The following is a 14295-nucleotide window of genomic DNA, read 5'->3' on the forward strand; positions in this document are numbered from 1 at the left end:
TCTCTCTCTCAGGGGATTCATAATAGCTCTCTCTTTCTCAGTGGATTAATAATGGCTGTGTCTCTCTGGGGATTCGCAATGGTTAAGACGGAGACATCGAGATGCTGGGTTTCCAGCTCTGGGTCCATGTGTATCAGCATCTCCTTTGGCCACGCGTCTCTTCAAGGAGGGTCCTGGCGGCATGGCCTCGCAGGGACAATCAGAACACCCAAGGCAACGAAATCAACAGGACGTAGCAACCAAAGACAGCCCGGTCAAGACGGGGAAACGTTTTAATGTTTGCATTCACGCTCACGAGCATCCCGGCGGAAGCGGCGAGAAGAAGCGATTCACAGACCGCCCTTAAAAGCTGGGGGCTATGATCAAGCGCTTGGAGCCAACGGAGAAAAACAAAAAACGGGGGGTCCAAATTGGTCAACGGTGGCTTCCCCTAATACAGGTTTTGTCAACCCCTTATCAGTGACTACACTCAGACCTGTCAACCCCCTATCAATGCCTACACCCAGACCGGTCAATCTCTAATCAATGGCTACACCCAGACCTGTCAACCCCTTATCAGTGCCTACACCCAGACCTGTCAATCTCTAATCAATGCCTACACCCAGACCTGTCAATCTCTAATCAATGCCTACACCCAGACCTGTCAATCTCTAATCAATGCCTACACCCAGACCTGTCAACCCCTTATCAGTGCCTACACCCAGACCTGTCAATCTATAATCAATGCCTACACCCAGTCCGTCAATCTCTAATCAATGCCTACACCCAGATCTGTCAATCTCTAATCAATGCCTAAACCCAGACCTGTCAACCCCTTATCAGTGCCTACACCCAGACCTGTCAATCCCTATTCAGTGCCTACACCCAGACCTGTCAACCCCTAATCATACAAACTCCACTCACTCTCACTGTAGAATAGGGGGAGATATAACAGGGGGAGATTATACAAATTATCAGACAAGCTACTTCACGTGACTTTCAGCCACGGATTATTCAATGCGCATAACTGTAGTTTGCGGCTACATGAACCAACTGTTCGATCAATAAAACACAGACACAAGACCGTGTATTATTAGGCCCGCCCTAGACTCACTGGACGTGTGCGACCCACTCGGCCCAAACTCAGTACGGTGGTCGTCTGGACCTTCATTGGTGTCTACGCCTTGGTAATTGAGACGTTAACTACCTTACCTAATATACAGGAGGTCGTGGTTGTAATTACTGGTAAAAGCATCTCAGTGTCTTGGGGTTCCCTCCCAGTTTCTTGCGTTTCTCTCCCGGCTTCCAGAGGGGCTCTGCGTCGTTCTGCTGGGCTCGCCCCGCATCGCCTCCTTCACCCGCGCGGGCAGCGACTCGAAGAGCTCTTCCTCCACCACCAGCCCCCTGCGCCTCAGCTCCGCGCACTCCCCCAGCTCGGCCGGCAGCTCCGTCAGCCGGTTCCCCACCAGCTCCAACCTGCGCAGCCTCCTCAGCCTCCCCACCAGGCCGCTGAGTTCGCACAGCTCGTTGTTGGCGAGCGCCAGCGTCCGCAATCCCTCGCACCGGAACAACTCATCGGGCAGACGCCGCAGGGCGTTGCCCGACAGAAGGAGGGTGCTCAGCTGAGTCAGCAGCCACATGTCGGGCGGCAGGGCAGCGATGGCGTTGCGGCTCAGGTCGAGGACGCGCAGGCCGTGCAGGCGGAGCAGCCCCGCGGGCAGCTCGCCCTCGATGAGATTCCCGTCGAGGAAGAGCGAGCGCAGGGCCGGCGACCCCGCCCCCGCCGCGAACCGTGGGATGCTCACGAGGGCGTTGTCCGAAAGGCGCAGGACGGCGAGGCGCTCCCAGGCGGCCGCCGGCAGCGACGCGTCATCGCCGTCGCCCAGCGAGCGGAGGCCGTTGCGGGACAGGTCGAGGTCGCTCAAGCGTCCCAGCGCCAGCAGGGGCCGCGGAAGCTCGGCGGGCTCCAGGCCGCAGCGTGTCAGCCGCAGCGTCTCCAAGCCGCGCAGCTTGCTCAGGGGCGCCGGCGACTCGAGGCGCACGCCGCCGTTGTCGAGGGCGAACGCGCGCAGGCCGCCGCCAGCGACGGCGGCCAGGCCGGGCGGGAGGCGGGCGACGCTTGTCATCAGGCGCAGGCCCCGCAGGCGCCTGAGGCCGCCCAGCGGCTTAAGGAGCGCGGGCGTCAGGGGCCCCTCCAGGAACAGCTCCTCCAGGTGGCGCATTTCACGCAGCCAGCCCGGGACCTCCGCCTTGACCGCAAACTTCACCTGCAAGAGGGCGCGGGGGGGGGGGGGGCGGACGCCGCGAACGGCAACGGTGAATATCGGTCCCCGACACTGCGACTTAAATACATTTGGTGGGGGAGGTGACTTTTTGGTGATGTCACGGCCGGGTCAGTGGAGCCGAATGGACCGCTCCGACCGACCCACCCTCGCGCCCGCCCGCCCATCCACCCACCCACGCACCTCCAACTGGTGCAGCTCCTCACTGAGGAAGGCGAGTGCGCGATTGTCGACGCTCACGGTGCAGTTCAGCAGCCGGAGTTGGTGCAGGTTCACCAACTGCACCACCGCCGCCCCCAGCGTCACCCCGTGCATCGAGTCCAGCGTCAGCACCTTCGGTGGGGGATTGGGTATGAGGGTGAGTGAGTTGGTGGGTGAGTGGGTGAGTGGGTGTGTGGGTCAGTGGGTATGTGGGTGAGTTGGTTGGGCGAGTGGGTGAGTTGGTAGACGAGTGGATGTGTGGGTGAGTGAGTTGGTAGGTGAGTGGGTGTGTGAGTTGGTGGGTGTATGGGTGAGTGGATGGGTGTGTGGGTGAGTGGGTTAGTGAGTGAGTGGGTGTGTGGGTGGGTGTGTGCGTGGGTGGGTGTATTGGCGAGTGAGTGGGTGAGTGAGCAAGTGGGTGGGTGTGTGCGCGAGTGGTTGGATGGGTGTGTGGGTGAGTTGGTGGGTCAGTGGGTGTGTGAGTTGGTGGGTGTATGGGTGAGTGAGTGGGTGTGTGGGTGAGTGGGTTGGTGAGTGAGTGAGTGGGTGTGTGGGTGGGTGTGTGGTCCGGCAAAACAACCCCCTACCTCCTCGCGGTGCCGGACGGGCAACTCTGTCATGGACAGTGCTGTGGGGGGAGATCCAATTTTGATTGGCTCCTCCCCTCATGGCATATGTGTCCACCACAGGGGCTAAACAGGGGCTCTGGACGGGTGCGAGGGGCTGGTAACCCCTCCACCTTCAATTAATTACCACGAAACCACGAATTAAACTGAAATATGTAACTAATAAGCTTGTGCCGGAGGCCCCGGGGGGCCAGGCGTCTATGACGTCTCCTGGCCAAACCCCAATTGGCGGAGCCAGGAGATTAAATACCTACCCTCGGGGCTACTCCAGAAACAACGAAAAGCCACTACGGGTGGCCACGTGGAATGTTCGAACGCTCACTGCAGAGGAGAGGCTGCCACTCCTCTGTCGGGAGCTGGACCGGTACCGCCTGGATCTATGCGGCATTCAGGAGGTCCGGTGGACCGGCTCTGGCTCCTGCCACCATGAGGGGTGGACAGTCCTCTACTCGGGGCAGCAGACTGCCAAACAACAGGGTGTGGGTCTTCTTTTGAACAAAAGAATGAAGGGGGCGTGGGAGCGTGGCGGTGAGGTGTGGGAAGCTGTAAGCCCCAGGCTACTTTGGGCTCGCCTTCCCATCAACCGGAGGCGAGGAATGGTGTTCGTGGTTACTTATGCCCCCACCGAAGATGAACATCCGTGGAGGGATGCAGGCAAAGCCGATGAGTCAGATGCCTTCTATGACCTCCTGTCACAGGTGCTGGCTAAAGTGGCCCCTCGAGATAGAGTCATCATGTTGGGTGACTTCAATGCCCGAGTTGGTCATGATACTGGCACCTGGTCTGGAGTGATTGGAGGGCATGGGCCAGATCAGCTCAATAACAACGGTAGGAGGCTGCTAGATTTTTGTGCAGCCCATGGGCTTGTAATTACCAACACGCTGTTCCGGCATCGGCGCATCCACACAACATCATGGATGTATGCCGGGTCCAAGCAAGAACATCTGCTGGACTACATAGTGACGGACCAGCGAATGCGAGCCCATGTCCTTGACACCAGGACCTACCGTGGAGCTGATCTGCCCTCTGACCATCGACTAGTCATCTGTAAGATGCGCCTGCCATTCTTCCACTCCGGTGGTGGGTGTACACCCAGGACCCCATTCCAACATAAAGTGGCCTGGTCTCAGTTATCTGATGAAAGTTGCAAGCAAGAATTTCATCATCGCTTGCGGCTGGGATTGGCATCGTCCCCGACTCCTCCTGATGTCGAGGGTAAATGGGCGAGGTTTAGGACTGTGACTCATGCAGCTGCAATGGCTGCTTTGGGTACGCGGTCCAGACCTCCCCAGAGACCCTGGCTGACAGAGGAGGTGTTCAGGATGGTTGAGAAAAAGCGACAGGCCCACTGTCATCGGCTACAGAATCCCACGTCAGAGAATGAGGAGGCTTACCGCAGCCTTCGCTCGGAGGTTCGGAGAGCCGTGAGGCGCTGCAAGGATGGGTGGTGGTCGCGGGTTGCTGAGGAGATGGAGTCTGCCTCAGTGGCCCGTGATCACAAATCTCTATTTAACTCCATCAAAAAAGTAACCTGCAGCGCCACACCTATTACCATCATTAGGGGAAAAAACGGTGATCCAATCTCCGACCCCCAGGAACAGGTTCGCAGATTTGCTGAGCATTTCTGTGAGGTCCTGGGGGAGGGAAAATCCCTCAGCCAGGAAAACATCGTGGCACAAAGTGAGGATGACCCTGCTGAGGCTGCGGTGCCTCAAATATTGGAAGAAGTCACCCCCTGTGAGTGGCTGGCTGAGGTGCCATCTGCTGAGGAAGTATTGAAGGCGATCCGGAGTCTGAGACCAGGAAAGGCAGCGGGCAGAGATGATCTCCCAAGCGAAATGCTGAGGGAGGGTGGCGTTTGTGCACAGACTGCCCTATATGACATCATAACAACAGTCTGGACCACTGGACGGGTTCCGCAGGATTGGAAGGATGCCCTGGTGGTCCCCCTTTTTAAGAAGGGGGACCGCACGGACTGTAACAACTACAGGGGCATCTCACTCCTCAGTGTGCCGGGAAAGGTCCTGGCAAGGATTATTCAGCATCGCCTTGCCAGGCACGCTGAGGAGAGGCTTGTGGAGCCCCAATGCGGTTTCAGGAAAGGGCGGTCCTGCACAGATGCCATATTTTCTGTCCGTCTGCTACAGCAGAGGTGTAGGGAATTCCAACAAGACCTACATCTCTGCTTTATTGACCTGGTCAAGGCCTATGATACCATCAGTAGGCCTGGGCTCTGGGTCGTTCTTCGTGCTTTTGGAGTACCTGACCCTCTGCTCACGATCATTAAGGACCTTCATGATGGTGAGCGGGCTCGGGTAAAACTACGTGGCCGGGAGTCAGAGCCATTCCCTGTACACCTTGGGGTGCGACAGGGATGTCCTCTGGCTCCCACATTATTTAACATCTATTTTGACCACGTAGTTCGTGAAGCCTTCAATAGCTGTACCGGGGGAATCTCTATATGGTACAGATATAATGGGAGGCTAATCGATGCCCGGGTGCGGTCAAGGGATGGCTCCCTATTGCTCAACCACGTTATGTATGCTGATGATTTGGTAATAGCTGCTCAGTCAGAGGAGGAGTTGGAGACGCTGCTGCTGAGACTGGAGCGTGCCACTAAGAGGTGGGGCCTTACCATCAGCCCCACCAAAACTAAGCACCTGCCTGGGTATTTTGTACCATCGGACACTCCACCCCCACAACTCCCAATCGGTGATGGGGCAGTTGTGGAGAGAGTGGAGAGTTTCCCATACCTGGGCAGTGTGCTTATGACTGGCTCCAGTTTAACAGCAGAGGTCTCACTCCGAATCAGTCGAGCGGCAATATCTTTTCATCGGTTGCGTAACGCTGTGTGGAAGCTACCTGGTCTGTCGCTCCGCACTAAGCTTCAGGTCTTCTCGGCCACGGTCATTCCCTCCCTTCTCTACGCTTGCGAAACGTGGACCCCCCTAATGGAACATCTTCGCCGGTTAGAAACATTTAGGCTGGCCTGCCTACGATCCATCCTGGGTTTAACCAGACTGGATTGTGTGAGGAGCTCACAAATCCTTGAAAGATCTGGGCAGGGTCCCATCGGTGAGCTCCTCCGGCAGGCAAGGCTGCGATGGCTGGGTCATGTAGCCCGCATGCCCAGCCACCGCATGCCGAAACAGCTTTTGTTTGGCCGGATTGAGGGGGCTAAGCGGGCGCGGCACGGGCTAGAGAAGAGATGGAGCGATGTGGTACAGGAGGACGTGGAGCTGAGTGGACTTGCCGATGACTGGTACCAGCGGTGTCAAGATCGGCCTCTGTGGAGGAGGCTCGTGAAGGATGCTACTGGGCAGTTGGAGGCAGTCGCCCTCCAACAACAACGGAGGGCGGAGGAGCGACGCTCAGAACAACGAGCGGAGCGCCGGGTGGCTAAAGCACAGCAGGTTGGCACAGTAGGGGGCACAGGTGGTGCATCAGCCAGTCATCTCAGTCAGTCGACCCGTGGCACCTGGGTCTGCCCAGTGACCTCCTGCCAGCGGGCGTTCGACACTTCACGTGGCCTCACGGTGCACATAGCCTGGCACAAGCGTCGTGGTGACGTCACCGCCACTTAGTGGCGAATGGCGGTTGTTGTTGTTGTGCGTGGGTGGGTGTGTTGGCAAGCGAGTGGGTGAGTGAGCAAGTGGGTGGTTGTGTGCGAGAGTGGTTGGGTGGGTGTGTGGGCGAGTTGGTGGGTAAGTGGGTGTCTGGGTGAGTGAATTGGTGGGTGAGTGAGCAGGTGGGTGGGTGGGTGGGTGCATGGGTGTGTCCACGGGCACCTGTATCTGAGTGAGGCGGTATGTGTCCACTGGCACCGCTGCCAGCTTACAGAGGCGTAGCTCGCTCTCGCCCTGCGCGTTGATCTCCAGCAGCCCCATCAGATGCGACAGGGTCCACACTTGATCCACGTTGACCTGCCTCAGCTTATTTTCGCTCACCTGCAGCAGCAGCAGCAACAGCACCAGCAGCCAAGCGTGGATGGATTTTATTTGTTTCAGCAGTGAGGGCCCAATGAGCCGTACCGCCCCATGTTATACATATGTAGTGAGCAACTTCCGAGACACATCGCGTAGAGGCCTTCTTATTTATTCTCACACTGGACGATATGTATATGTAAACGTCTCTACGTAGCTACACAACCCCATCGTCGGCGTCCAACTACACAGTTACTTGACTTAGCGCAGCGACGGCGACGATGAGAGCCCTGCAGAAGATCGACGACGTGGCAGGACGGCAAAGAGAGATAACGGCGAGCGGCGACGCAGCCAGGACTCAGGACCCCCTCATGTACACCCCGGTGCGGCCAAGCCCCGCCTCCGGCCACGCCCCCTTCCAGAATCTTCAAGCAGGTTCCCGGAGCTTGCGGTCTGACTCAGCCTTTGACCTTTACCACCGATACGCACCCCCCCCCCCCCCCTTATAATTAGTCATTACAAAACTTGCCCATAACTGCGATTACCCCTCCAGGCCGACAGGTGACACCCTGTCATTACACATAGACTAACACGGCCCATAGACTCAGAGACCCAAAGACTCAACATCCCCCCGTATAGCCTCGATGGACTGTTGGGGCAAGTGCTGTTAGCGAGCACCGATGCAGGCCGGGCCAGAACGGCACACGAGGGGGTGGGTGGCCAGCACCACGCTCACCACACAGAGACCCACAGTTTGTTGTCCTAACCCCGCATCTCCGATCAGCTCGGTCGGCTCCGTCCAGTGTACGGCGTGCGTGAAGCGCACAGCGTGCTCTGCGAGCGGCTTCTCCTCACCTCGGACAGGAAGACGGAGAACTTGGATGCGTAGCAGGGGTTGTACTTGTCCACTAGGTGCAGGAGGAAGGCGAAGTCGTTGCGTACGTCCGGAATGTCGTCCACCCCCGTCTCCTGGCGCGTCTCCGCGAAGCTGTACTCCTTGAGCCTGCAGTGTCAGCGCCCCCCCCCCACCCCCCAGCACAGAGAACTCAGCGCCCGTCGACCCTCGTCCCGACGCGGAAGATCTTCCACGAAGCCACTAGTAAAACGTTACGTTTAGATCTTCGTAGCAGTGTCGCCGTCCGCGCTAACCGCGTCTCCACGATCGCCGAAAAGCCCGTAGGCCAAAGCCAGAAGGCTGCCGGACGGCGATCCGGTGCCACACAACCGCTCTGAGGCAGCACCGCCGCCCCCCCCCCCTCTCACCTGCAGGTCACCACCCAGTAGACGACGTAGGCACAGGTGAGCGCGTAAACGCACATCGTGGTCGCGTAGGCCATCCACATCATGCGGAAGATGCGCCACAGCCCGTGGACGCAGTAGAAGTTCCCGTAGCCCGTGATGTACTCGCCTTCCACGCAGTGGATGTGGTAGCGCATATTGGGGCAGGCGTAGCCGGTGTACGCGAGCACCACCAGCGCCTGCAGCAAGCGGGCCGCCGTCTGCAACACGTATATCCTGTGGAGCCCGCCGCCCGCCTCCGTGTGAGCGCGGAGTTTCTTCACCTTCTCGAAGAGAGCCTTAGCCTGCTCGCCCTCCTTCTTGTCCAGGATGCGATCATCCGATGGCGTCCGCCGGTCCTCGCTCTGCCCCGGGGGGGACCGGTCGGGTGGTGCGGGCTCGCCGGGGTCGACAAACTGGACGGAGGGCCAGGGCGGTCCCGGCGGAGACTCAGGAGGCAGCTTCTCCATGGGGATTTCGCCGGATCTCGGGTCGCTGCGTACGTGGGATTGCGTGGACATCGGGCAACGCGTCATGACGCAGAGAAGCACAGAGACCCATAGAGACTCACAGAGACCCTTAGAGACTCAGAGACCCATAGAGACTCACAGAGACCCGCAGAGACCCACAGAGACCCATAGAGACTCACAGAGACCCATAGAGACTCAGCGATCCATAGAGACTCAATGAGACCCATAGAGACTCACAGAGACCCATGGAGACTCACAGAGATCCTTAGAGACCCACAGAGACCCATAGAGACTCACAGATACCCGCAGAGACCCATCGAGACTCACAGAGACCCGTAGAGACCCACAAAGACCCATACAGACTCACAGACACCCACATCATTACGCACATACACACGCACACAAAGATCCCCTGTATAGCCTTAACAGACTGTAGGGGCAAGTGCTGTTAGCGAGCACTTATGAAGGCTGGAATTGTACAAGAGGGGGTGGGTGGCCAGCACCACGCCTGGTCGCCTTTGTCTCCCCAGTGGCGATGTTTACCAGGTACTCATTTGAGACCGAGTCGACCTAGGGGAGGCCCAGAACTGGTTCAGATAATCGTCGCTGGTCTTGGCCGTGAGCGGGAATCGAACCTGGGTCGCCGGGTTCATAGCGCAGGTCGCTAACCGCTTCACTACCGCTCCCCACAAAAACAAAACAAAGATCCCCCGTATAGCCTTAACAGACTGTAGGGGCAAGTGCTGTTAGCGAGCACCTATGAAGGCTGGAACGGTATACGAGGGGGTGGGCAGCCAGCACGACGCCCGACCGCCTTTGTCTCCGCAGTGGCAATGTTTTTATTCACCACACCAGGTACTCATTTGAGGCTGAGTCGACCTAGGGGAGGCCCAGGACCGGTTCAGATAATCGTCACTGGTGTTAGCCGTGAGCGGGAATTGAACCCGGGTCGCCAGGTTCATACCACAGCAGCGCGCTAACCGCTATACTACCGCTCCCCACACACACGTCACACACACGTACACACACACGCACACCGCCAACCGTAAGCCAAACCGGTTATGAAAAGCAGGGGGATAGAGATATGTGTGAACGGGCTCGCTGCCCCAAACCCACGCGGGGTCCCCCTGCAGGGAGAAAGGGGAACTTTTTAGGTTTTTTTTACTTAAGGGGGGAAGGAATGACAAAGGCAAGAGAGGGGATAATAATAACCAGGAAGGAGCCGTGGGCCGTCTCTCCGTCAGCCCCCTTCTGACCTGCAGCTCCCCGCCGTGGCGGGCAGCGACGGCCGCAACGCCGCCGCCGTTGTTGCCACCCCATCAAGCGCGGCCTCGTGGACGGCGTGCGTGGTCCACTGCGAATCCATGCACTTGCCCAGCACGGACACAAAGTGCTCAATCTTGGAGCTCGTCTCCGGGAACCTGAACCAGAAGTTTCTGGTGGCCGTCAGGACGAGCGTGTGCAGCACCACGAGGTGCGGGAAGTACTTGCTGATCCACAGCACCGCGTTGTCGTAGCAGAACTGGTTGATCAACCGGTACTGGTACTGGTCGAAGCCGGTCTGGGCGAGTGTGGGAACGCACGCAGAAGGGCAAAGTGAACTGGCGTGGCGGTGATATCGCATGCCCCTCCCTTGCAGGGTGACAGAGCTGGCTCAAATCTGGCTTTCGCCTGATGATGCCGGTTGTAATTACAGGCAAAACGTCACCGTACTCAAGATCGTCAATGTTGTGGCTTTGCTCTCCAACACACTGGTGTGCTGTACTAGGATATTACACTATACACTACACTATACACTACACTATATATTACACTATACATTACACTATCACGTACATTACAATATACACTACACTATAAATTACACTATACACTACACTACTATACACTACACTATACATTACACTATACACTATACACTACACACCACACGTTATACTATACACTACACTATACATTACACTATACACTACACTATATATTACACTACACTATACATTACACTATACACTACACACCACATTATAGTATTCACTACACTATACATTACACTATACATTACACTACACTATACACTACACTATACATTACACTATACATTACACTACACTATACATTACACCACACGTTATACATTACACTACACTATACATTACACTATAATGTACATTACAATATACACTGCACTATACATTACACTATACACTACACTACTATAGACACTATACATTACAGTTTAACACGTAGGCTTTCGCGACCAATATTATTCTTAATAAAGGTTTTTGGGTTAGATCGCGTTTATTTTAATGTGTCGTAACCCTCCACCACCCGACACGGCCAATCAGCAAAAAAAAGTGTCACGTTGACAAAAGACAAATAATTCACTACTTTAGCCCACCGGTGTGTTGAAGAGTGAATCCACATTTACAGATTGAGTACGACGTTTCGCTGGTAAATACATCCAGCATCATCGGGCAATTCGCCAGAATGGTAAAGCCCTCGCTTGCTCCCGGTTTTATATAGAGCAGCAGGATGACGTCATTACTTAACTCATATCAGGTGCAGTGATTAGAGGCGGAGGGGGGGGTATTGTAATTATATAATCGATTAGTAATCAGTCATTGGTTATGATTAGTAATGAGTTTGTAGATTAGTAATTCTTTAAATCAAAATGTAATGTGTATTATTTAATAATACGCTTCCAGGCCGCACTAAGCCGGTAGCTGTCAGAGCGATTAAAGTTATTCTTGTTCCTCTCAATTTCAATGGATTCTCTAATTAGTCTTTGCCAGTAATAATTAGTTTTACACACCACTGCAACATTGTCAAAATCAATTGAGTGTCCTTGTTGACAAGCATGTTCTGCCACTGCCGACAGTTGTGTTTGAGATAATTTAATATTTTTCTGATGTTCTTTTAGTCTTACGCTGATGTTACGTCCCGTCTGCCCAATGTAGCAGCTGCCACATGAACAATTAATCCGATATACACCTTCTGTTGATAGTTTAGGTAATGCGTCTTTAGTGCAAGATACTAGTTTTTGAATATTGTGTACTGTACCAAATCTTACTGTAATGTTTTGCTTTTGCAAAACACGGGCTAATTTGTCAGTTACTCCTGAGATATATGGAATTTGTATTGTTTTAACAATCTGGTCGCTTTCAGCAGTATTGCTTTGCGATCGTGATTTGGCATTCAATGCTCTGTTAATTTGAGCATTATTGTAGCCATTCTGTCGTAGTGCGTCTTTAACGTGTTTAATCTCTCTCACTAGACTCTCACCATCTGACACTGTTTTAGCCCGATGTATGAGCGTCTTGATAAGAGAGGATTTCTGAGCTGGATGATGATGTGATTCTGCATTCAGATAGGCATCAGTGTGCGTTTGCTTTCTGTAAACGCTGTGTGTTATTTTACCGTTTAGGCCATGTCCAAGCAAAATATCTAGGAATGGGAGTGTGTTATTCACCTCCATTTCCATGGTGAACTGGATGGCTGGGTTTTGTGCATTGAGATGATTTAGAAAATCATTAAGTGTATCTTTACCATGTGGCCAGACAACCAAAGTGTCATCCACATATCTAAACCAAAAGGATGGTTTTAATGTGCTCGAGGCAAGTGCTCTTATTTCAAAGTTTTCCATGTACAAATTTGCTATAGCAGGGGATAAAGGAGAACCCATTGCTGCTCCTTCTTTTTGTTTAAAGAAATCCCCTCTCCATAAGAAGTAAGTGTTATTTAAACAATGGCCAGCAAGTTTCGGAATATCTTTTGGTAAACCGGTTTTCTTTACTAGTGTATCAAGTAATTTAAGCGATTCGTCCACTGGAACCTTAGTGAATAGAGAAATCACATCAAAACTTACCAGAATATCATCAGGAGTAAGTTTAATATCTTTAATCACATTCACAAGATGTTCTGAATTTTTTTATGAATGAAGATGTCTTACCGATGTAGGGCTGTATTTGTTTGGTTATATATTTTGCTAATTGATATGTGGCAGAGCCAATTGTACTGACTATGGGTCGTAATGGGATGCCGATTTTATGAATCTTTGGTAGCCCATAGAGTCTAGGTGGTTTTGAGGCCCTTGGCTTAATTAGGTATTGCTCATTTTTAGGGATTAATGAATTTGCAATTATTGCAGTGGTCTTACGTTCTAAAGTATTAGTTGGATCTCGTTTAATTTTAATGTAAGTACTTTCCTCTAGTAAATTTCTAATTTTATTATCATAATCGGCTCGTGACATCACTACAGTAGTGCGGCCTTTATCAGCTGCTAGGATTTGGATATCCTTATTTACACGCAGCTCTCTTAAGGCTTTTGCCGTTACCCCACGCACAATTCCAGTGGATGAGATAATTGCTGAGTAAGAATCAGCAGTTAGACTCCTTCCACATAATGAGGCAGAGATAACTAGACATGAGGTTGCTAAAATAATTGAGAATAGCAAAGTTCCAAAAGTAAATATTAGCTCTACCAGCGAAACGTCACAGTACTCAAACTGTAAATGTGGATTCACTCTTCAACACACCGGTGGGCTAAAGTAGTGAATTATTTGTCTTTTGTCAACGTGACACTTTTTTTTTGCTGATTGGCCGTGTCGGGTGGTGGAGGGTTACGACACATTTATAAATAAACGCGATCTAACCCAAAAACCTTTATTATGAACTATACATTACACTATACACTACACTATACATGACACTATTCCTCGGGCAACTGTCGGTGGCGCAGCCGGCCTTTCCGCTGGCAACCAGCGGTTCCCCCCCTGCACGGTGGTGCCGAGCCGGCCCGAGGGGGACCCTCACTCACCCTGTGGGCCCTGGGGTTGGCCACGAGGTCCCTCAGCACGGTCTCGTTCCACTCCTTCAGATCCACGTCGAAGCCGCTCGGCACCGGCACACACAGGATGCGCTCGTTCATGTTCTGGGCAAAGGCGGGGGAAGTGGGTACCGCGTGACCATGACGAGCGGTCGTCATGGTCACGTGACGCCGTGTGGTCTCCTGGAGGACGCCGCTCCACGCAGGTGGTTCACTTTGCGCGATTTCCGGTGTGTACGGGGGGGGGGGGGGCAACCCATATCGACCCAAGATTCGCTCTCTTTGAGTTAGCTCGCACGCAGAGTTGGAACCCACGACCTCCTGCGTGCCAGCCGAGGTAGTAAACATCTCGCGGCCACCGTGCTGATGAGACATACGCAGAGTCCGAATATGCAGCAGGGGTCGGGGATGGAACCTGTGACCTCCTACATACCAGGCGAGGTCGTCAATATCTCCCGGCCACCGTGGCGCGATGTTATACAATATCCATGAGCAAGGCGGCGACATTGATGAATGTGCGTGGGGGGGCTCTCTGGAGCGTTGTTGGAACGACGCACCTGCAGCATCACGGCAAAGATGCCGATCATGAACATGGGCACGGAGAGCATGTCGCACAACACGTCCCACCAGGGCTGAAGGATCTTGAGGTCCTGGTGACCCTCCAATGAGAAGGAGGAGGTCAGGGCTCCGATGGGAATCATGACTCGGGCC

At 54.0% G+C, this 14295-nt stretch overlaps 1 protein-coding gene across 1 annotated transcript; it reads right to left on the reverse strand.

Annotated features, from left to right (window-relative positions):
• Positions 1 to 254: 254 nt before the first annotated feature.
• On the reverse strand, positions 255 to 14295 carry LOC116937473 (volume-regulated anion channel subunit LRRC8E-like). Its single transcript, XM_076062488.1, has 8 exons — positions 14142 to 14295; positions 13576 to 13689; positions 10016 to 10320; positions 8275 to 8784; positions 7867 to 8014; positions 6877 to 7035; positions 2445 to 2594; positions 255 to 2246 (listed from the first exon to the last, which is right to left on the reverse strand). The coding sequence occupies exons 1-8, from the start codon at positions 14283 to 14285 to the stop codon at positions 1236 to 1238; spliced, it is 2541 nt and encodes an 846-aa protein (XP_075918603.1). The 5' UTR covers positions 14286 to 14295; the 3' UTR covers positions 255 to 1235.

This window comes from Petromyzon marinus, unplaced genomic scaffold (genome assembly GCF_048934315.1).
Source record: "Petromyzon marinus isolate PM22_M1 ecotype Great Lakes invasive population unplaced genomic scaffold, UKy_Petmar_22M1.pri1.0 PM_G_Scaffold_62, whole genome shotgun sequence".
NCBI lineage: Eukaryota > Metazoa > Chordata > Hyperoartia > Petromyzontiformes > Petromyzontidae > Petromyzon > Petromyzon marinus.

Excerpts from the sequence above, each read along its gene's own strand:
- LOC116937473 (XM_076062488.1), bottom strand. The coding sequence starts at position 14,285 with ATGATTCCCATCGGAGCCCTGACCTCCTCCTTCTCATTGGAGGGTCAC. Across the intron at positions 13,690-14,141 it reads TCTTTGCCGTGATGCTGCAG|AACATGAACGAGCGCATCCT; the intron begins GTGCGTCGTTCC and ends GCCTTTGCCCAG. Across the intron at positions 10,321-13,575 it reads CCAACCCCAGGGCCCACAGG|ACCGGCTTCGACCAGTACCA; the intron begins GTGAGTGAGGGT and ends ACACTCGCCCAG.